The 24,461-nt window shown below is 46.2% G+C and overlaps 1 protein-coding gene across 12 annotated transcripts in view; it reads right to left on the reverse strand.

The window, feature by feature from the left end:
• The window catches only part of FHOD3 (formin homology 2 domain containing 3), a 522,587-nt gene that overhangs the window by 11,563 nt on the left and 486,563 nt on the right, over positions 1 to 24,461 (reverse strand). For 9 of the 12 annotated variants that reach the window (XM_019986698.2, XM_019986697.2, XM_070778524.1 and 6 more), the window contains 5 exons: positions 22,009 to 22,199; positions 15,792 to 15,984; positions 11,974 to 11,997; positions 10,477 to 10,651; positions 1,836 to 1,997 (listed from right to left, as the gene is read on the reverse strand). In XM_019986698.2, the coding sequence (XP_019842257.2) occupies positions 1,836 to 1,997; positions 10,477 to 10,651; positions 11,974 to 11,997; positions 15,792 to 15,984; positions 22,009 to 22,199 (745 nt within the window). The remainder of the gene's footprint in view (positions 1 to 1,835; positions 1,998 to 10,476; positions 10,652 to 11,973; positions 11,998 to 15,791; positions 15,985 to 22,008; positions 22,200 to 24,461) is intronic. The other 3 variants (XM_070778522.1, XM_070778526.1, XM_019986701.2) reach the window with 1 other exon arrangement.

Consider the following 24,461-nt stretch of genomic DNA (forward strand, 5'->3'; position numbering starts at 1 on the left):
ATCTGGGGACCCTGCAATTCCGTCTTGGCCTCGTATCCCAGGGCCACCTCCGCCTTACTGTGCTCAGGTCCCCTGGGGATCTTGTTAAATGTAGGTTCTGAATCAGCTGCCCTGGAGAGGTCCCTGTGAACGTGTGTTTCTAACCAGCCTCCAAGAGATGCTCATGTTGTCTGAGGAACAACTTTAAGTCGCAAGCCCCTAGTCAAGTTTTCACATGGGAGCACCAGGAGGATGGCAAAGCAGTGCCAGGAAATGTTGGAAAACGTAAAGACAGCGATGTTGGAGCCCACAAACATATTCTTCCAGATGTAAAAAGTCCCCCTGAACGATACGTTTCTATTTTAAAAATGGAGGGAGTGTGGCAGAGGCCGCACAGAGTGGAACAAGAGTCCTTCCAGTGACACCAACCACCCGGGGGCGCGGGGAGGACCCCACCGCACAGGCTCTCCGGTGGTCGGCTTGAGTCTGGCCTAGACACCGGGGGTTTTTAAAGCTCTGCAGAAGGTTCTACTGTGCACCCACGGTTGAGAACCACAACTCAAGAAGGTACTTGAAGCGTGTACCATCAGGATGGACCTCCTCTAAGGAGTGTGGCAAAACCAGCCTCCTATCTCACCGACTGAGAACCACAGCCCCCAACCCCCAAGTTCTGTAATTTGAGAGGCTCTGCTTCTCCCTGCAAGTGGTGTTGAGTGGAACCTACTTTTTCTGGAGAAAATGTCCCCTAGAATCTAAAGGCAATGATATAAAAGGGGCAGGGTCTGAGAGTCTGTGGCAATTCGGTTTAGTATTCTTTACCCTGGAAACATGCATGACAACGGGACAAACAGAACCAGGGCGTCCACAGTATGCAGCCCAAAATGCAGCCACCCCCCATGAGTGCAGGGTGGCACTGCATGGGGGGGCTCTGAGTTTGAGTTCTTACTGAACTCTTGACTCCTGAGAGGCACTCTCTTTTCACTCTGGAAGCTAAGACAAGGGGAGGCAAACAGGCATCCTTTTTATGAAACATCAGAAATCCCTGTCCTAGTCAGCATTCCTGGAGGCTGAGCTGGTGGAGACTCAAGCTGTCTCTTGAGTGACCAGTAGCAGGCCAAGGCTTGGGGCGGTAAGCTCTCTTCTGAAACACAGGAGGACCATGGCCATGTCAAAGGATTCAGAGAACCTGCTTCTTGAAGTGAGCCGTCCCTGTGAGACTCAGCTTGGTGCCCACGGAGGCGGCTCCACACCTGTCATTCAGTGGGTAGGAGCAGGTAACAGGGAGCAGGAAATATCCTCTATTTGGTAGGCAATTTAAAAAAAAAGCCTGATCAACGTAGGCTAACATGAGTGATCTTAAGCATCCTAATGACCGTAAAATCACCTGCCACCTCTGGGCTCACCTTCAGCATGTTCACGGGCAGCAGTGAACCACTGGGGAATAGTCTCCAGCCCAGAAAGTGGTCCCTGATGCTGGGCGAGGGGAAGAAATAGGGCCCCAGCAAAGCCCTCAGGGCAGTACTTGGCAACTGGCCCAGTGTATCCATCCCTGCACACCAAAGACACTGAAATGTCTTTCAGTGTCCCCTTTCAGACCTTCCTGGGGACAACGTGTGAACCAGGGGAGGCCTGACCAGACATGGCGAATACCGTGGACAGGCGGCTGCGGCACACCTCCTTCCCCAGTGGCCAGTGCTGACGGTCCACCACAAAATCCTTTCGTTGAAGACCACACGTGGGCCCTCCGGGCACCACGGACAATTCACTAAATCCCACCTCTGAGTCATAGGGTCATAGAGAGCCAGGAGGCAGCTCCCAGGAGGCCGAGTCTGGCGACCTAACTCCGAGGCACTTACGAGACTTCCGGTTGGCGCGGGAACGCTTCCTCTCCCGCGGCACCACTCGCTGACTGGGCACTTGGGTGGCCGACTTGACGATGCGGTCCATGATCTCATCAGCTGCATCATCCGTGACATTAGGCGAGTCATCCATGCCCATAGTCCAGGAACTAGCGGATCCTGAAGAATCAAACAACCAGAGAGCACGAGGTACTCAGAGAGGAGAACACAGCAAAGCCCGTCAGCAACAGAGCCCAGTGGAGCCGAGTCAGGGCGGAACCTGGCGGATACAGGGAGCTCACCCGTCCCCACTGCAGGGGCACCGCAGTGACCTGGGACCGTCACCCTCCGGGCTCTGGCCTTCCAAGAACCCACGCCAGTGGCACGTTATGCCATACTCTGTCACACAGCTGTGTCCCCATCTCTCACTGTTCTGGGTATGTCTCCACCTGCCAGGTCCTGTGGTCATGGGGGTGGGGGGAGGGTAGACTCCCGATGCGACATGGTGCCCTACACATCACAGATACCCAGTGATGCACTCCGGAAATGTCCGGAGATGTTTGTTACGTTTCAGCTGTCTATCTCTGGTTGAGTGTGCCTAGTGTATGTCAGGAGAAGGCAATGGCAACCCACTTCAGTACTCTTGCCTGGCAAATCCCATGGATGGAGGAGCCTTGTAGGGGGCAGTCCATGGGGTCGCTAGGAGTCAGACATGACTGAGCAACTTCACTTTGAATTTTCACTTTCATGCACTGGAGGAGGAAATGGCAACCCACTCCAGTGTTCTTGCCTGGAGAATCCCAGGGATGGGGGAGCCTGGTGGGCTGCCGTCTATGGGGTCGCACAGAGTCAGACACGACTGAAGTGACTTAGCAGCAGCAGCAGCAGCAGTGTACGTCAACTAACCCTAACTTCTCATTCAGTTAAATAAAAGTCAATGGATTTTGTAACGTATGGGTTCATCTTTTTTTTTTTTTTTTTTTGGATTACTTAGCCTTTAAAAATCATAACAGGATTGCCCTCTCCCATTAGGAAAGCGGAGATAACACATATTGTCTACTTTTCAAAATTTATTTGGTTGCACCAGGCTTTAGTTGCAGCACGAGAGATCTAGTTTTCTGACCAGGGATCGAACCCGGGCCCCCTGCATTGGGAGTGCAGAGTCCTAACCAACTTCTTTAACTACCAAGGAAGTTCCCAAACAACATTTTCTTTGGTACATTTATCTGCTTCCTGGCCAGAAAAAAAAAAATGTGTTTATAGCTATATGTTAGGACAGGCCCAGTCTGACATGAAAGCACCTGCCTCTAGACCAGCAAGAAGAAAGTACCACAAAAACATGGGTTCTCAAATCATATTAAACACTTAGAAACGAATGCTATTTTGATTCATTAAAAATGAACTTTGTGACTCATCAACTTCTTTGTGAAATCTCTTCTCTAAGATGGGAAATATGCTTCTGTAAGAAAAATAAATGTACAATGTGCTCAATATTGTGAATTTCCTCTGCTTACACTTCATAATAAAGAGCCTGCAAGTGAGTGTTCTCAGACTCTGTGTTTGTGGAACACAGGTACCCTGATCTTGACCAAGATCCAGTTAAAGCTGAAGAATAGTCAGCTTTTCTCAAACTACAGGGAAAAAATGTTAGTAAATATTTATCTTAAATTTTGAGTTCTATACTAATTTTTCAAAACTTTGGTATTTGGATATTAATGGAAATTGTAGGGAATTGTTGATCACAGCTCAATAGACTGTACATTTTATAGACTGAAAATATGTAATATTCTATAATTTAGTCATAATTTCTGCTAGTAAAATTCAGATGACTAAATTAAACACACAAATAATTCGTACTTTGCAAACGAGAACCAGGATTCCAGTGTTTGACCACTTGCATGTATTTGAGAACTGAGGCCATAGGACAATGATGTTTTCCGCGAACAAGGCTTTTGTTGTGGTCATTTTAAAAAAGTGCTTTGTTTTACGAGTAAGAGCATACTTACAACATTGGGATTTAGAAAATCAGGACATTTTTACTTTTTCTGCTTATACCTAATGGCAACTGATCTACTTGTTTCCATCGGAAGGTTAGTGTTTTCAGCATCATAAAACCCTCTAAAAATATGTTCTTCTCAGAAATTAATTTTTGAAATTGATAAATTTTTCTGTATTCTCAGGCTGGTCTAGGTGTTCTAATCGAAGGCAAGAGTCCTCACGGCAGCAGAGCTCTCAGACGGGGCTCGGCAGAGCCTCTAAACCACAGCCCTCCTCACAACAAAGCCATCAACAGAACAATTGCATTTTACCCAGCAATTTCCTTTTTTCCCTTTTCTCTATTGATTTAAAATTCAGTGCCCCATTTTGAAATGCCAAGCTACCCTTCCCCAAACACACAAAGCTCAGGCAATTGTCTTTGCTCATAATGCAATATAACTAACTGGCTCCTGAAATGAGCCGGAAATGAAGGCATCATCTGATCTTTCCACTGAGAACTACCTATATGTCCATCTTACACGCTCTTGGGGAACTGCTTGCACCGTGACATGTCAGGAGATGCCCACAAGGAGTATGTGGCCATCTGTCCAGGACCATCAGACTCAGTTCTGTGATGCTATCATTCTCTCATGACCTCAGTCTCGGTTCTGCTTCCTCGTCTCCTCTCCTCTTGGTTACTTTCCTCACTGCCCGATTCCCAGTGAAGCCCGTTCTTGGTTGTGTACATGCTTCCCTTTCTGGGACTTGTGCACACACATACAGCCACAGGAGAACACCGCCCATACCTTAGACTCCAAGGGGGCTCCCCAGGGTCTCCCAGGTGCTAGCCAGACATTGATATATACTGAGATGTCTGTGTAACTTATCATATATAATATATGCAAATAGAGAAAGATATGGTGGAGCAGATAAAACATTACAGACCATGATAGTACCATGTCATTTTAATTGGACTTCATTTTTTAAAAAATATGCAAATTGTAGTTTGAAAAAACACACTGCAACTAATTTTTCCCTTAAAAATCTAACAAAGAAGTGGTCTAAAATGAAAATAATTATATCCAAATAGATATTATATCACTGTAATAAACATCTACCTACATTTCTAAAAGAGTTTCCCTGGGTATAGATTTATAACGGGTTAGAAACTTCTTTTTTTCTTCGGCAGTTTTAAAGCTGCCATTCCACTTTCTTCTGACTTTCATAGTTTCAGCTAACAGTGAGTTATCATTCTTACTGTTGCTTCTCAGAGAGCACACTCTTCTCTCTCTGGCTGTTTTAAAGATGCTATCTTTCTCTTTGGGTCTTGGAAGTTTGTCTGTGTATGCCTAGGTAGGGTTTTCTTAGTATTTCCTCTCCTTGGATTTGTTGTTTTTCTCTTTAAATATTTGTCTTTGCTTTGTGGCATGCTGACTTCTCCTGTCGCACAGCATGAGCTCTAAAGCACAGGGCTCAGTACTTGCGGCACACAGGCTCCCCCCGTTGTGGTGCAAGGGCTGCTCCGAGGCAGGTGGGATCTCAGTTCCTTGACCAGGTATCTAACCCATGCCCCCTGCATTGGAAGGCGGATCCTTAACCACTGGACCACCAGGGAAGCCCCTCCCTGGCCTTGCCACCTCTCTAAAATATGTGGATTGCTATCTATCATGAGCCTTTGGAAAATTCTCACCCATTATTTCAATTATTACTTCTTACCATTTTTTCTTTCTGATACTCCAGTTACATATATGTTAGACCATTTGACTGTGTCCCACCTATCTCTTCTGGTAAAGAATCTGCCTGAAATGCAGGAGATATGAGTTAGATCCCTGGGTCAGGAAGATTCCCTAAAGGGAATGGGTACCCACTCCGGTATTCTGACCTGGAGAATTCCATGGACAGAGGAGCCTGGCAGGCTACAGTCCACAGGGTCACAAAGAGTCAGCCATGACTGAGCGATTCTCACTTCATCCCACTTCACTGATCTCTTACATTTCGTTCCATTCATTCTTTATCACCATGCTTCAGTTTGTTTATTTTCTACTAATCTATTTTGTTTGAATTCACCAACCTCTTTTGCGGGTACCACTCTGCTGTTAAACCCATCATATCAGTTAATCATTTCAGATATCTTCTTTTTGGTTCTAGAATTTCCAGTTGATTCTTTTAAATAAATTTCAAACTTTTGATCAATCTGTCTCTATTTTCCTTTATTTTTTTTAACAACTATAAATGGCTAAATTTGACTGCAAATTTCAACATCTGGATCACCTGGGGATCTGCTGCTCTAGTCTACTTTTCTTCTTCTTGGTCACACTTTCTGTTTTCCTGGCTCTTAATTTTGACTATGGACTGTACTTTGTGTAGAAAAGAATGCAGAGTCTGAAGTCAGTGTCATTCCCCCCTAGTCTTTACCCTTTCTGTTAAGCAGACATAGTGAAGGTCTGAGCAGTTCTTGTGTTAGTCGCTCAGTCATGTCTGACTCTTTTTGTGACCCCATGGACTGTAGCTCACCAGGCTCCTTTTGTCCACAGCATTTCCCAGCAAGAATACTAGAGTGGGTTGCCATTTTCTTCTCCAGGGGATCTTCCCGACCCAGGGATCAAACCCGTGTCTCTTGCATTGGCAGGTGGGTTCTTTACCACTGAGCCACCCAGGAGGACTGAGCAGGATTGGGGCCAAATAGCAGTTTTCATTGAGAATCAGTCCATCTCTGTCTTTAACTATCTGTATGCATGTGTTGAAGGTGCTTACTCTAAATTGTCTTTGTTTCCTCAGAACTTCAAGACTGCAGGAAAATTTCTACAGCCTTTCTGACACAGCCTCCCACTCCCCACCTCCCCAGACTGCCCCAGTACTTAGCAAATGTCCCATGAAGAAAACTGTCTGCATTTGAAGCTTCTCTAGCTCCATCCTCTTATGCCAGCTCACATGACTACTGAAAGTTCCGCTGGATTCTCTTCACTATTAAAGTTACTCTGCTCACAGCAAATCTAACTCTCAGCCTGGGCCCAGACAAGGTGAATGCTCTCAGAGAGGTGCCCTCAGCTCACCCAGAATTCTAGTTTGTCTAGTTCTCTCTCCTTTCACAGTTCTCTGATGTATTCTGAAGGAAAGTTTTTGTTATTTTATTATAGTTTCTAGTTTACAGTAGCAGGGGTGGTGACTTGCTACTCCCTGTGACAAGCCACCTGGAAGCAGAAGTCTCTGCAAGTACAGAGAGACTGAACCACTTTCCTTTCTAGTCCTTTTCATCAGTTAGTGAAAATGAACCCACATTGCACAAAGCCAGCAATATCTTTTTCTTTTTGTCCTTTCCACTATGGAAGGGTTTTCTCTTTTCAAATTAGCACAACCCATTATGTTCCATTGCAAGGAGATCAAACCAGTCAATCCTAAAGGAAATCAACCCTGAATATTCATTGGAAGGACTGATGCTGAAGCTGAAGTTCCAATACTTTGGCCACCTGATGCAAAGAGCTGACTCATTACCAAAGTCCCTCATGCTGGGAAAGATGGAAGGCAGAAGGAGAAGCGACCACAGAAGACAAGATGGTTGGATGGCATCACTGACTCCATGGACATGAGTTTGAGCAAACTCCTAGAGATGGTGAAGGACAGGGAAGCCTGGCATGCTGCAGTCCATGGGGGTGGCTAAGAGTTGGACATGACAGTGACTGAACAACAGCAAATTATGTTCCATTATAAAGAGACCTGGGTTTGATCCCTGGGTTGGGAAGATACTCTGGAGGACAGCATGGCAACCCACTCCAGGATTCTTGCGTGGAGACTCCCCATGGACAGGGGAACCTGGCAGGCTACAATCCTCGGGGTCGCAAAGAGGCAGACACGACTAAGTGACTAAGCACACAGCACAGCGATATTGGACTCCACCTTCCAGGGTGGCTTTCATTGCACCAACCTGCAGCAACGAAGGCACCGCAGTTCGACTCATGATGGCTGGAGTCACTGCAGTGCAGGTGCTCATGCTGCCTTTGATCTCCTGGTGGCCACGGTTAGCCTAGGAGACAAAGCCTACAAGAGCTGCTGGGGCACAGGCAGACTCATGCATAGGAGGCCCTAGGCCTTTTGGGAGCCAGTGATTCCCAACCTCACACCCAACAGTGCAAAGCTGTTTTATTTTATTCTTATCCTTGCTTTACGCTTTGTCTAGACTGACAGTCTCTACTGCTCATCATTTAATGGTATTATTTTCTTCACCTTCTGACCTCACCAACTTTCTTCTCTCCTCTTACATTCTTTCTTGTTTACATACTCTTTCTCTCCTGTCACTTCTTAATTGATCTGAGAAATGGAGGCCTTTTATAGCCAGCACTGGCCAAGAAGAGGGCACCTTTCTTTCCACATAGAAAACCAAACAATCAGAATGTCCCACACCAAGTACTCAGGGCTGTGGTCTGTCACAGTTGCATCTGTCTGCTTTTGCTCACCAAAAGATTGCCTGTGCCTTGCCAAATCGTAAGTTATTTTCTTTTCCTAATTCCACATCAAACACTACCTGAGAATCAGAGGGGTCAGAAAGACCAAATCACAGAGAACCTAATCTCTGATGCTTTGATGTGAACAGTAACACCTGCATGTATCTGGGGTCTAGTCTGGAATTTAGATTGTAGCACACGGGCTGACTGCTCTATTTATCATCTGTGTCTCAGTCAGGATAATGGGGAAGGGTGGAGGCAGGCATCCCTTCTTCCAGCATATTCTTAGCTGTCTATCAAAGAAAAAGCCCCGTGAAAGGTCCAGCATTAAGAAGGGGAGAAGGAACTAAATTCAGGGACACTGTCAGTCAATTCAGTTGCTCAGTTATGTCCAACTCTTTGAGACACCCCATGGACTGCAGCATGAAACCCAGGCTTCCCTGTCCATCACCAACTCCAGGAGCTTCCTCAAATTCATGTCCATTGAGTCAGTGATGCCATCCAACCATCTCATCCTCTGTCGGCCCCTTCTCCTCCCACCTTCAATCTTTCCCAGCATCAGGGTCTTTTCAAATGAGTCAGTTCTTCTCATCAGGTGCCAAAGTATTGGAATTTCAGCTTCAGCATCAGTCCTTCCAATGAACATTCAGGACTGATTTCCTTTAGGATGGACTGGTTGGATCTCCTTGCAGTCCAAGGGACTCTAAAGAGTCTCTTTCAGCATCACAATTCAAAAGCATCAATTCTTCAGCGCTCAGCCTTCTTCATGGTCCAACTCTCACATATGTACATGACTACTGGAAAAACCATGGCTTTCACTATATGGACCTTTGTTGGCAAACTGATGTCTCTGCTTTTTAATATGCTGTCTAGGTTTGTCATAGCTTTTCTTCCAAGGAGCAAGACTCTTTTAATTTCAGGACTGCAGTCAATGTCTGCAGTGATTTTTGGAGCCCAAGAAAATCAAGTCTGTCACTGTTCCCACTTTTACACTCTAAAGCATTTCAATTTGGGCAATAAATACATGGCTTCCTCTAGTCTGTGTCAACAGTATGTGCTAAGCAAACACCAAGAGGACAAAGTCCATCCTCCAGGAGTTCATCCTCTTTAGTTATAAAGTTTGGAAGTTCCTGAGACCTAACCTGGGGTCTCAGGAGTGCGTGGTGAGGTGGAGAGCGTGGAGGAGGTGGACTCTGGCGGTGACAGGACAGGCAGAGGAGAGGGGCCAGCAGGAGCCATGGTGGGGCCTCAGGGAGACACAGGGTGTGCAGAGTAGGGTGATGCACACCCCGTGGGACCAAGTGAAAACCAAGTGTGGGGGCCAGGCGGGGACTGGACCCCAGGGGACCTCAGCATACCACACGAATAGCATGGGCTGGACCCTGCAGGCAGCGAGGAACTTAGGAAGGTAAATGTGGCATCAGCCCAGACCAGGGGAACACGGGGAAGCACTCTCAGATGCGAAAGACATCTTAATTCTTAATCCAAGTTAAAAATCCTTTCCAACTTATGAAACAAACTTGGAAACTCTTATCTGTCTTTACCATCTTGAAGCTGAGTTTCCTCTCTGCTCCAAGGATTTAAAAGGCAAAAAGGGACAGCATTTTAATTCAAGGGTCAGCAACCTTTTTCTGTACGCTGCCCAAGAGGAGAAACATTAGGTTCCACGGTCCCAGCAGTCTCTGTCGCAACCCCTCGACTTTGCCTGCAGTGCAAAAGCAGCGTAAACGGCACATATACACAGAAGGAAGGTGACTGTGTTCCACTAAGACCTTACTTCCAAGCGTAAATGGCCAGCTCAATTTGGCTTGGAGGACGTAGTTTGCTGATCTCTGGTTGTTTTTAAAAAATATTTGTCTTTATTTGGCTGTGAACTCTTAGTTGTGGCATGTGGGAACCAGTTCCCTGACCAGGGACTGAGCCAGGCCCCTTGCACTGGGAGCACAGAGTCTTAGCCACTGGACCACCAGGGAAGTCCTGCTGATCTCAGCTTTAAGCCACAAGGGTTCGTTCACAGTACTCATGCCTCCTGTGTGAACTAAGCTGTGCTTGGGGGAAAGTTGCTGGTTTCCAAAATGAAGCTACGAAGGCAGATCACAAAGGTGAGAGTGAAGGAAAGTGTGATGACGTCAGTATAGAGAGCCCCGGGGAGTGGACCACCCACTGCCCGGACAGACACACAGCTACCTGGACCCTGTAGGGGGACCCGACACCACGGGCACCACCCCGGAAGACAGCTTTACCTCGGCTCGCACGGCTGCGGGTACGGACGCCCAGCGCCGGGGTGGCGTCCTCCACGGCAGGGGACGAGGTCTTCAGCACAGCCTTCATGTTCTCGTGCTCAGCAGCATCCTCCGCGTAGCTCAGACCCTGCGGCTGGCTCGGGGGCGCCGGGGAACCGCCAGAGAACTTGCCAGACTGCAAGAGCAAGGGGGTTACGGCATGAGGTGACGCCCCCAAAACCAACTCAAGCTCAGCAAACCTCCAGCTGAGGAAAGCCTTCTCTGTCTCTCTCTATTTTTCTTTACGAGCATTTGGCAGATGCATTAGTGATGGCAGTCAGTGAGGGCGTCAATGAACTGATGACAGACGGCTGCATGTGGGGCAAGTTCCCTTATCAGAAAGAGAAACCTTGGTCCCAGAAGGACCACACCCATCCCTCTACTGTAATGTGTCTCCCGGCTCACTGCAGATTCCCTAAGGGGAAGCCGGCAGGGGGCGATGGACTGCAACTCTGGGAAGAACTCAGAAACCAAATCTAACACCAAAGGCTGGATGTGAGTATTGAAACATGCCTGTTAATCAGATACAGTGTGATTTATTTTTTCAAATGTGGTGCCAGAAATCAGTTAAAGCATTTGTATGGATCACTTATTATGGTAGAATTTTAAAACTGGGATTCAGGTGCAGAATCTTGTCCCCCTCGCTTTACAGAGAAGGAAACTGAGGCCTTCCAAGATGGAGGGATTTGCCAAAGGCCCCAAAAGAGTTTGATTCAGGGCCCAGATCAGAACATGGCCCAGAAATCCGTGCTGAAACTGGTGTCTGGCAACACTTACTTCCTTCTCGTTGTGTCAAAAATGTAGTTGTTTTCACAAGCATTACACTCCCATGATGAGATTCTCTAATTCTAGGCTAAACAAAGATAGAGTGTATGTTTTATAAGAGGTATGCTAGACTATCGGGCCATATGCACACACAGCCAAACATCTGGTTGAAAAATAAAGAGTCCGCTAGAATAACACTTGCAAAGAGCAGCTCCATCCATCCCTGGCTTCCTCTTTTTACCCACTCTCTCAGCCCTGGTGCTGAAGCCCAGGGCACAGTCGTGGCTCGTACCATCTGCGTGGCTCCTTCCTCATCCTTGGTCTGGGCAGCCCTGCCCTGGCCTCTGGCTCTGGCATCTGTACCAGGGTCAGGGAAGGAGCCACCACCCATCCCACCCCTCGTCCATCTGTCCAGCGGGAGGAAGAGATTGGCTGACCCTGCCACCCTTGACAGGGCCTGGGACTCGGGGACAGCCGGGAAAGTGCAGTTTCCCTTCAGTCAGTCCCTGGGACACACACCACGAGAACCCAGTAAGGAGGTTAGTGATCACACGGAAACCCAGCAGAAAACAGTCATGCGAGGTTTAATGCACTGAACAGGGCTGGCATGTTATGCCGCTCACGTCAGGTTAGATTCTATGGCACACTTGGGAGGGTCACGCATGGCATTCTCCATGTTTATAAACATCCTACCTCAACTTCGTCTTCTTCGTCAGTCTACTCGAGAGGACAGGACAGGATGGGAAAGACAGAAGGGATGCTCAGAAGGCACAGAAGTCAGCAAAGATGAGATCATCTCAATGCCACATCAAATTCCAATAAAAGGACTCAGCCGCCGCAAGCAGGGATACCCTTCTTGATGTGAGTTGCCGAGTCCTGCCTGCATAGCCCTCCTGTCTGGACACTCTCTGAGAGTCCCAAGACCAGTCTTGACCAAGGTCAGGCCAATTTCCTGAGGCTGCCTAGGAGGACAAAAACTGGTTCACCTGGTCCCCTAACCGTTAAAGACCTCTGTGGTCTGGCCATGGGCTGACCATGGTCAGCTGGCTGGTCACTGGGCTGGCCATGTCCCAGGGAACCCAGCACCGCCTGCCAGCCATCAGGACCTCCCTCTGCCTGTCTCCATCCATCCACTGTGTCCCCTCCTCTCCCTCCGGTGCTGAGCCTCTCCTTGCCCAGGCTGCCAGGTCTGGGTCCCCCTGAACCCGTCTACACACAGGCCACTCAGAACAAGCGGGACCAATGCCTGGGCAGGACGGGTCCCCTGACTCTTTCCTCAGAAACGTCAAACGATTTTTAAGATCTTACCTGTCCCTCATGGAGGCTGTCTGAACTGACACGCCATTCTTTTAATTATCACCAGCCAAACTGCTTTAAGTAACCAAATAAAATATTCCTTTTCCAAAAATAAATTGAGGATGAAAGTCATGTCAATTTCTTAATTCTAAATCAGACACACCCTTAATTTAACTTGTGTTTCCACTGAGGTTACAAGCCAGGACAGCAAATTAGACGCAGGTTTTTGAGAACTGACTAAACTTTTGGGAGCCGAAATGACAAAATGCTTCCAGTTCTACACTGCCTCCAGGCAATCAGCCTTGTGATGAGAGACGACTTTTTTTTTTTTTTGTAAATCTTAGAGCTTCTTTAACTGGAGAGTTGGCGTTGTCCCAGTGATTAGCACACGTGCTTACCTCCAGCCCTCTCAATACCCACCAGTCACTAGCGTTTGCTTTTCACAGAAGAGGAAGCTGGGGTTGGAGAAGATTCAGGGTCTCACCCAGGAGGACCACGGCCCTCGGCAGGGCTGTAAGCGTCCTGGGATGGACAGCCTACGTTCTCACTGCCCGTCCAGGGTGTGATGAAGGCAGAAAGGGCCACAGTTGCCTTGTGCTGTCTTGTCTATGCCCCGTGTTGCCTGGAACTAGTTTAGGACACAGGGGAAAAGGCTTGAGTTAAGTTCTCACGGATCCTTACATGGCAGGACTCCTGGAGAGTAAGAAAGGAGGCCTTCTGCACATTCAGAAATAGAGAAAGAAGAGTGGGGACGGACGGGCATGTGAGAACAGGTGTGGGGCTGACTGTGAATGCGGGGTCTTTAGATTTTACCCAGACTTCTCTGTGCCTCATAAAATGATGGTTTTCCTAAAGTCCTCTCTGTCTAATTGCAACCACTTCCATCCTCATTATTCAGCATCTATATTAAAAATGACTTCCCACAGTTTTCTCTAAAAGTCACTCCCAGCTCTGATGCTCAGGGGTTCTGCGACTCTCTATTGCCTGCTTTTGTCTTCAGTCGTGCATATGTCGTTTTCTACCCGGATCATGACACCCGTGGGGTACAAGTTTCTCTGCTACTGTACTCACATCTTCCTAGGATTGGTGGGCACACAATGGATGCTTAACTGACAGCTGGAAAAACCTGAAGCTGCGTACTTTGCGTCGAGTGACAATACCCTAATCTTCCAGCAGATGGCAATCTTTCTACATGAATGGTGCCACTCGTACCATCAAAAACAAGGGCCACCTTGAGGGTGAACCCTGAAGAAACCTGTGCTGTCCAGATTTCAATGCAAATTTAAATAGTTTTGAATCCAATCCTAGAAACATTTACCCCTGTTTATAAATAGGAGGACTAAATATTTTCAGAAAAGGACACAATTTAAAAATTAGTGGGATCTGTAAAAAAAAAAAAAAATCTCAAGAATTTGGCAAGAAATTCTGATGTGTTTTCATAACTATAAGCATATTGAGTTTGTATTTTTCACACTCCAATGTGTCTCATTGCCACAAACATAAGCACTTCCCTTTTTAAACTTTTAAAAATAATACTTTGGAATGAAATGTAGGCCACAGTTTGCCCAAGTGGGTTCAGTTTGCTTCTTGATTCACTGTCTTTCCAGGAAGCTGAAGATCCAATTGAACCCAGATTTTAGGAGAGGACATGGAACACTCAGCTGATGGCACTGGTCTTCAGAACAATCTGTAGAAAGGGTCCCTTCTGCAGAAATGTGATCTGGGCACTCCCTAAGGATTCAGCAAATTCCAAGGAAAAAAAGGATCAAGTGTAGGGTTAATGGTAAGGAGACTAGTCCCTGGTTCTCCTTCATAATGCCTTAAAATTGAAACACAATTTCTAAGATAATTCATCTGAGAAGGTCACACCCCTCAGGAATATGACTAGCAATCATATTTCCTATTATATGTCTTACAAGATGATTGACCACCATGGGCACAGAAGGCAGCCTCAGTGAGGTCTTCTTAACTGAGCGTATTCCTCCCCAGAGAAACCTGCCTAACTTGGGTTCAGCAGAGGCTTGCAACCCCCATGATGAGGTCACTCCTTGTGTCTTAATCCTTTACCTACTCTGTTCCCTGGATCTGAGGGGCACTGTGCTTCTCAGATAGGTATAAAGAGGGGCGGAGCCTAGCAGGCCACAGTCCGTGCAGTCGCAAGGACTCAGACATGACTGAAGTGAATGAACACGTTTCATCAAGGCCCAGCAGCAAGAGGCACCTGCGCTGTGTGTCTTTGTCTCTGGCATCTTCACACAGCACTTTGCCCTCCACACGGCGTCCACGGTGTGTGTGGGCTCGGTGCTGAGGTGGAAGAGATGCAGGACAAGCCCAGGGGCTGGGGAGGCATGCAAGTGTGCAGGGCTCCCCAAGGGGCCATCAGAGACTCCTGCTAAATTCACTGTCCTCTGGGCTCTCCTATCTTCTAACTCAAGGGACTGCCAAGAGCCCATAAGATTATGTCTTTGAGCAACTACATCAGTTATTTCTCCATTCAAATGCCTAGAATGGGTGGTCCATGTGTCAACTGATTGATTATGTAATATTATCCTGATTATTAAAATCCTGAATCAATTCTCAAATCAGAACCTTTGTCTTCCTCTGGTGTCATTATCTTTTAGACTTTTTCTTCTCCTCTTTCAATTCTAGTCACTTCACAAAGGTTGAAAATGGAATCAAGTATTCAACGTCATTAGCAGTACTCTTGCCTGGAAAATCCCATGGGTGGAGGAGCCTGGTGGGCTGCCGTCCATGGGGTCCCTTAAAGTCGGACACGACTGAGCCACTTGACTTTCACTTTTCACCTTCATGCACTGGAGAAGGAACTGGCAACCCACTCCAGTGTTCTTGCCTGGAGAATCCCAGGGACGGGGGAGCCTGGTTGGCTGCCGTCTATGGGGTCGCACACAACTGAAGCGACTTAGCAGCAGCAGCAGCAGCATCACACAGCCCACCAAGTTAATTACTTTGTATGATAGGTTAAAGTTCCTCCACCAGCCACCCCTCCTTAATTTACAACTTAGTTTGAAGTTTGTTATATTTCAGATTTTCACCGAAGTGGTAGAGGGACAGTTTAAGAGCATCTTTTAAAAGAGGCAAATTTTTTTCACAATCAAAAAAAGAGAAAAGTGCAGCCTCTAAACTGTGGAGAGGTTCTATGGTTGATCAGACATTCAGAATAAATGACGTAAAGAAACTGACTTCATGAAACTTACATCAGTGATCATCTTCCCCCGGGTCTTGTTTCTCTCTCTGTGGTTGGCCCGTTTCTGTTTCTGCTGCAGAACTCTCTCCCTGGTGGTGCGGTACTCCAGTGCAAACTCACTGATGATCCTGCAGAACTTGTTTATGTTCACTTCCCGAATCGCATACGGTGGGTGGCCCATAAAGAGGAGAAAGGAGTGGAACCTGCCATGAAGAAACAATGGTGGCAAGGACTTCAGATTTGAGGAACAAAAATCGGCTGTCTGCAGACTTTCAGTTAAAAAGAAAACCAAACACCCAAAGACATTGTTCTTCGTTCTTGGGGTTCTTTGAGGTTAAAGAGTGAAACAAAGGTCTGTCTAGTCAAAGCTATGGTTTTTCCAGTAGTCATGTATGGATGTGAGAGTTGGACTATAAAGAAAGCTGGGTGCCGAAGAATTGATGCTTTTGAACTGTGGTGTTGGAGAAGACTCTTGAGAGTCCCTTGGACTGCAAGGAGATCCAACCAGTCCATCCTAAAGGAAATCAGTCCTGAATATTCATTGGAAGGACTGATGCTGAAGCTGAAACTCCAATACTTTGGCCACCTGACACAAAGAAACTGACTCACTGGAAAAGACCCTGATGCTGGGAAAGATTGAAGGCGGGAAGAGAAGGGGCCGACAGAGGATGAGATGGTTGGATGGCATTACTGACTCAATGGACATGAGTTTGAGTAAACCCTGGGAGTTGGTGATGGACTGGGAGGCCTGGCATGCTGCAGTCCATAGGGTCACGAAGAGTCGGACATGACTGAGCGACTGAACTGAACTGAAAGAGTGAAAATGTAACCAGAAGTCAAGTTCAGCTAACCTTCTCACTGATGGAGGTGGTATGTTTTCAGGAGATTAAGTACTGTTTCCTTCTTATCTGTGTTTTAATGTTTTTTTTTTTTAATTGGTGTGTAAAACTTTTATAAGAAAAATGATAAAGTACTATTCTAAGAAAGGGCTTCCCTGGTGGCTCAGCTGGTAAAGAATCCACCGGCAATGCGGGAGACCTAGGTTCAGTCCCTGGGTTGGGAAGAGCCCGTGGAGAAGGGAAAGGCTACCCACTCCAGTATTCTGGCCTGAAGAATTCCATGGACTGTATAGTCCATGGGGTCGCAAAGAATCAGACACAACTGAGCGACTTTCACTTTCACTTTTAAGAAAAGTATTGCACGTTTTCTAGCTCATATGAAAACTGAGTAGGGGTAAAGAAATGCTGCTTAGCAATTTTAGAGGAGTTAAATGAATAGATGGAATTGACAGGAACATATTTTGAATAACATGCTAATTAATGATTTGTAAAAAGATGTTTATAAGCAAATAAAATTTATTTCATCTATTTAGTATATAAATTAAAGTCATTGAATTCTATTTACTTAAAACTTTTAGAAAAGAAAAATGAACAAAGATGTATCTAATTTTTAGTTATTCAAGAAATGAGAAAGAAGCTACTAGGAGACAAAGGGAAATTTTTGTGTACAACAAACAGTATATATAATTGATATCACTAATTGTAGAAAAAAACATTTTTGATCACTTAATTTATACAGTTTAAAAGGGGTTTGGTATGTTTTTCAAATGAGGGACAGTAGATTAGTCTATTTGTGAAGAATACTAAAGGAGAACATACAACATAAAATTAGAAAGGGATAGAAAAATGCTATTTACAACCAAAAATGCTAGTTAAAACCATAAAACTAAGAAGAAACAAACTATAAAAATTCATGACTTTGTATTAGAAAATGATTTCTTAGATATGATAACAAAGGCATAGGCACCCAAAGGAAAAAAAATAGACAAACTGGACTCCATCAAATTTAGAAACTTCAAAGGATACTCTCAAGATTGAAAAGACAACCCAAAGAATGGAGAAAATATTTGTGAATCATGTCTAATAGGGATTTGTGCCCAGAATACATAGATAAATCTTACTACTCAACACTAAAAAGACAAATAAAAAATTAACAAAAGATCTGAATAGACATTTCCAAAAAGATTATTGGCACATAGTCAATAAGTACATGAAAAGATGCTGAACACTGTTAGTCATTAGGGGGATGCAAATCAGAACCGCAGTGAGACACCACTTCACATTCACTATGATGGCTATAATACAAAAGACGGACAAGCACAAGCATTGGTGAGGATGCAGGGAAATGGGGGCCCTCACACAGTCCTGGTGGGAACGCAGAATGGTTCAGCCGAGGTGGAAAAGACAGAGCTCCTACAGAGTTAAACACGGAGCCACTCTGTGCCCCAGCAGTTTCATCCCTGTGTGTGCGTGCTAAGTCCCTTCCTTGTGTCCAACTCTGTGCAACCCCATGGACCGTAGCCCACCAGGATCCTCTGTCCACAGGATTCTCAGGCAAAAATACTGCAGTGGGTTGCCACGCCCTCCTCCAGGGGATCTTCCTGACCCAGCGATCAAATCCACGTCTCTTAAGTCTCCTGCATTGGCAGGAGGGTTTCTTACCACGAGCGCCACCTGGGAAGCCCCTTCATTCCTATACACTTATTCAAAAGGAATGGAACTATGGGTCCACACAAAACCTACACAAACCCCATGACAGCCCTATTCGTAACAGCCCCAAAGGGGAAACAACCCAAGTGTCCATCAACAGATGAATAAACAAGATGTGGCGTCTCACTCAAAACTGGCCCCACTACCTCTCTGACCTCACTGCCTAGGACACCAGTCACGCTTGACTCCTCATGATTCTTTGAACAAGCCCACCTCAGGCCCCCCATGTGGTGTGTAGGGGACCCTCAGGGGACACAGCTGAGAGCCTGCAGCATCCGTGAGGAGGGGCAGGCGGCCACTCCACTGGGAGGACCACAGGCTCTGACAAGGCCTCCATTGTCAGTTCTTCCCTACGCCCAGAGCATTCTTGCCACAGACAGCAGCCTGGATTGCTCTGTCTTATCCCTCAAGTTCCTGCCCGAATATCACCTCCTCAAGAAGCCTCCCCCAATCATCCAAATAAAACAGCACCTCCCAGTCACTCCCTGTCACAAATGTACTCTTTAATCTTTCTTCCTGGCTCTTATTAGTACCTGACATTGTACCCTGGAAATATGACATGATATTAAACGTATTAGGATAGGATACTATACTATATGAATATATGTAAGATGAATCAAGGGAGAACCAATCAGATCACAGCTGGGTCCTCTTTCATACATAAATACAACCCAAGATTCCTTATCCTCCACTTTTTAGAACATTGTTTTTATCTAGAGGGGATCCAATCTTAACATATAAATTGGAGATATGATTCAAATATACATTGTGCAAACAGAGAAGAAAGTACATTGTATGCTTGAAAAAAAGACTCATGTCCATTTGAGCAAAGAGACTGTGGCCTTCCTAGAGAAGAGCAAAATGAGTGTACCTTTAAGGGAGTAAAACATTCGAGGGAATTTTTTTTTTAACTGGAATATAACTGGTTTTCAATGTTGTGTTAGCTTCTGCTGTAAACAATGTGAATCAGCTCTATATGTACATACATCCCCTCCCCCTTGAGGCTCCCACCCACCCATCCCATCACACTGGTTTGAGGGATTTTTGTTAATTAAGTTTGTAACTTTCAGAACACATGGCAAGAAAGTCTTAAGGTTACAGAGGCGCTAGTTCCTCTTATCAGTGTTCTGAGGCACAAACCAAACATCTCTGACCGTCTCCACCATCCCCTCTTGCCTTCACGTGTGTCCATGAGTGCGGTATCTGGCTGAGGGTGGGGAGAGGTGGATTTGGGGGCACCAGGAAGCCAGTGTGGGTGTACACTTGTTTTCCACCTGACTTTCCCCACAGAATGTGGTGGTTCTCCATGCCTCCCAGGAAAGCCTTCCTCCCAGCTCTCACCTGGTCCCTCTGCGGGGCCTGCTGTGGTGTAACTACAGCCAGTGACTCTGCGACTTGACCAGGGTTTGCACACCCACAGGGTGGGAATGCCTGTCCCCACAGCAGCGAAAAGGGCAGGTGAGTCTGTAGTTTCGGACATCTGGAACAAGATGTTCTCAGGCAACGGTTTGAAAGTCAGGTATTGCCTTAAGAGAACTGCCTAAGTTCTTCTTTCTGCTCCTTTATTAAAAGGGGCCATTGGAGTCACTAAGCGGGAGTGGGGGTGGGGAGGTGTCATCAGACAGGAAACGGAGGTGGACGCACCTGCCCCATTAGCTCCATGGGAGCTAGAAAAGGGGGGGAGGCCAAATGGGTGCCCAATAATGAGCCTCCGGGATCCAGGTTATACAAGAGCAAGCAACAGCTGGCCAACCAGCTTACCAGGAAGAACAGGCAATCAGAGCAAATGTTGTATGCATTATATACATTTTACACATGCATTATATATATATTCACATATGTATATCTATATATATATACAGATATACATACACACACATAAACACACACACACACACAATAGCTTAGGGAACAGATGTATCAGCAAAACAGAGTTTTAAACTTTCCGGGATAAGATGGTTACTGTGACCAGGCATAATAGCTTTACAAGACCTTCATAAAACTGCTCCAGTTTCCTGACATTCCAAATGGAAACTATTTGTTTATTTGAATCGTTTTAAGTTGGAAATTGCTTGTATCACACAAAGCATGGAGGGCCAAAGCCGCTTACATTCTCTGCCTCCCCTCTTTAACCATGTTAAAAGCAGAGTGTACTATGCTTTCAGTAAGAAATTTGACAAAATCTCTGATAAGATCCTCCTACCCGGAGGGCAGCTGTGAGGTCCAGATGAAGAACAGGGAGGGCGACTTACAGATGAACAACTAAATTCCAAAAGTACTGAGTAATGGATAGTTGTCAACCTGGAGGGAAGATTCTGTCCCCTGTTCTTGTCCGGTCTAACACTTAAAGACTACCCCTGCCCACCAAAAAAAGCCTGGATCAAGGCCCAGGAGGTATGATCACCCAAACAGCACATCATACACACTGGGAGAAGGTTCACAGGCAGACAGGAAAAGGAGGCTTTTAAAAAATTCAGTGTGTTTGGCAAAACTAATACAATTATGTAAAGTTTAAAAATAAAATAAAATTAAAAAAAATAAAATAAAAAATAAAAATATCCTTTAGCACGGTTAAAAAAAAAAAAAATTCAGTGTGGGTTCCTATGAAGGAAGGAAAGAAGGAAAGACAGAGAAAGGAGGGAAGGAAAAGAGAAAAGATTTTTAAAAATGTGAAAGGTACAAGGATAAGTGAACATGCCACATATTTGTCTGAGACAGTAATAAAGTACTCAAGCACAGGAGTGGGAGTGGACTTGAAGAGCAGGTCTCCGGGGAAGGTCTGCCGTTCAGATACCCAGAGGGAGGCCTGCCTTCACAGAGCTGCAGTGAGGCCTGTTTCAGCAGGTCTATTCGCAGAGCAGCTGCTCCAGGGAAACCACGGCCTACGGGCCTGCACCTCTGCTCACCAAGGAGCAGGGCCCAGGACAGAGCACTCAGACTCCAGAGGCCAGCAGGAGGGACCTCCAGCCATGCTCTGCGACGAGACAAAGGAGAACCAAGTGGGGGTGCCTGGTAGGAAACAGCCTGACCCGGGGGGCTGGGGCACCCCGTCCTGATGCTGCTACCACTTACAGGGAAGACAGCTGTGGACCACCATAGAGCCACCCTAGACCCTCGCCAGCCTCCCTGCAGGAAGCAAGGCCTGCCATGTCACCGCTGTGTCTTCCCGGATCCTCATGGATCCTGGGACTCTCAAGAAGGCTGGTCCAGAGGATGATGCACATTGTGGGGTGCGGGCCGCCTCCAGGCAGGCTCAATACAGAGCAGCCATCCGAGAATCCATGAGTGAAAGGTCTTGGAAGGCAGACTGTGGACGACATGAGGAAGGGACTTTCCTAACAAGTCAAGCTGCCTTGCAAGGCTGTGTATTCTCTATAGGCAGAACCGCTCAACTAGGTGCAGAGATGCAGAGGCCAGCTTGCCAGAGATCTTACAGATGCAGTTCCTGATCGAGTAGGACTTTGGGACGATATTATCTCTGAGATTCCTTCCAAGATTCAGTGGCATTATGGCCACGTGTGTGTTTAAGAAAAATTAAGCAGACTGTCCATCAAAGGTACACTTGCTATGTACCAAGATTTTCAGTATGTTCGTATATGTACCTTCACATCTTGTTTTGCAGAATATCTTCAACACGCCCTTTTACTGATATTTGCATGAACTCCTCAATTTACTCACCTGTTAATTATTCTTCTGTGGACAATTTTTAAAATTATAATTCGCTCTGCACAGTCTTTTAGGAACTCTGACATTCGCTGTTTTAAAACTGGTTTCATTTCATGTTTTGCAATTGCCTTGAGGTGATCCCATGAAGCTTTGCATCGTCTCTCCATCTGACATAAATTATCCTGAAGTTGATCAAAGTCAACCTGAAAATCAGAGAGAGAACATTACAAATGTGCTGAAATAACCAGACATCAACCTGACCCAGGAAACCGAACTGCCTCCGGGAAGAAACAAACATCAAAACCCAATTTACATCTTGAAATACAAACGTATTTACGGCCTAAAAATTATCCACATGTGTATTTGTCATTATCTCTACATCAAATTATTTAGTGATAAAACTTCTCCAAATGAACTCAGTACAAGTGTCACTTTTTTTTTCCCATATTTGGAAAGAAATATTAAGAAAGTCTTTGGGAACTGTAAATTAAAACATGATATCAATGAACCCTAGTACAAGATGAACTAAGCAGATGTCTCATAAAATTTTTCAGAGCTCTCTTATTCTTTAGATATTTCACTTGAGGTTAGAGGAATTCACCAAACTCAGACATGGATGGTCTTAATATGTTAGGGCCAGTTAAGGGGCAGCCAGCTTCTCTTCACCATTATCATTTTTACACTGTATGACAAATTATTTATCCATTCATTCCCTCATTCAAACAACACTCAGGGAGAAGCGAGGAGTGCATGCCAGTCCCCACCTCCCGCCCCCAGGTATGAGGAAGACAAAGATCAATGCAGAAAGAGACCAGCTTGCTGTTCCCCAGGAGGCTCACCATGCGGACAGGTGATCACTGAGCACATACACTACCCATCAGGCCTGTGTGTCCGGGTGAGAGTCAGTGTGTGGTCCACCCCCATCTGTTAGCAGATGCAAACCATGTGTGCAAAGAACACATGTGACGGAGCATTCACTTTGCTCTTCGGGGAAGTGGGACCAGTTTGTATTGACTGAAGTGAACTGAGATGAGGCTTTCTAAAGGAATGTTTTGGTGGAATTTCTAGTCTAAAAATTATGGGAATCAGAGAGTTATCCATGAGGTAAATACACTGAAGGATATTTAATGGAGGGAGATGTGAGAGAGGAAAGAAATTGAGAAGACTAGGGGCGGGAGGAAGAACTAGACAGACCAGTGAGCTGAAGGGAGGCGACAGAGGAGGCTGGAGAGTGAGAGAGGGACAGGGCGAGGGACCAGAAAATGGGGGTCAGGAGGACAAAGAGGAAGTGCGGATAGGTGAGCCGCCATCGCTCAGATGCTGCGACTGTGGTCACGAGAGCAGGGCCTGGAGGTGAGTGCCCAAAAGGACCGGCTGGAGTGACCTCAGCCCTCCCGCCCCACCCTGAGAAAGACAATGGCCAAGTCAAGAAAGGCTGGTCCTGTGAGAAGATGTGTCACGAGACAGGATGAAGATGTGCTGAGCAAAGGGGATGTCCAGGGGGTGAGGCACGACAGCACACGTCATGCATTTCTTGGGTACTATGGGTGCCGAAGCAGAAGGCAAGTTGAGGCAGAGGCTGGGGATTCAGGTAGCACTGGGGGCTGTGGGACACTGAGAAAAATCATTTGCCTGAAAACAAAGGGATTTGGGATCCAGATTAGAAAAGGCTACATTTTCCTATGATACAGTGGAGCTGAGAAAAAAATCTGACATGTTACTGAAAGAAAAAGAAATGCAGCCTTAGAAAAGAAGGACTGACTAGTTCAAAGAGGAAGTCTAGAAAGAGATCCAGATGACCTGAGAGCAACACGTAATATCAAAGAAGTCTAGGAGGTGTGAAGCCAAGAGAAGGCAATGGCACCCCACCCCAGTACTCTTGCCTGGAAACTCCCATGGACGGAGGAGCCTGGTAGGCTGCAGTCCATGGGGTGGCTAAGAGTCGGATACGATTGAGCGACTCACTTTCACTTTTCACTTTCATGCATTGGAGAAGGAAATGGCAACCCACTCCAATGTTCTTGCCTGGAGAATCCCAGGGACGGGGGGAGCCTGGTGGGCTGCCATCTATGGGGTCGCACAGAGTCGGACACAACTGAAGCGACTTAGCAGCAGCAGCAGCAGCAGGAGGTTTGAAGCCAGTTGTAACCTGTCTAATCATTTGCACCTGGCAGCAACTTTGAGCCACAATATTTTTAATAACGTTAATAAATTCAATAATTTCAGTTCAGCTCAGAATGTACTGAGTCCTTGATCTAACAGGTGATGCCTGTCCAACACTGCAGTGGGCACAGAGTGGGTGAACAAACACCAACATGAGAGAGAGTTTTCAAGGAAGAGAATCCACTGTGAGCCTTTAAAAGCAGGGAAAGCAACCTCACTGCCAACAGAAAGCAGATGGGGAGCCGCTGACCAAAAGCTGTTTGAAGAGGGAGATTAATGGAGCATCTTTTGAGGAGAGCTGC

Source organism: Bos indicus, chromosome 24 (genome assembly GCF_029378745.1).
Source record: "Bos indicus isolate NIAB-ARS_2022 breed Sahiwal x Tharparkar chromosome 24, NIAB-ARS_B.indTharparkar_mat_pri_1.0, whole genome shotgun sequence".
NCBI classification, from domain to species: domain Eukaryota; kingdom Metazoa; phylum Chordata; class Mammalia; order Artiodactyla; family Bovidae; genus Bos; species Bos indicus.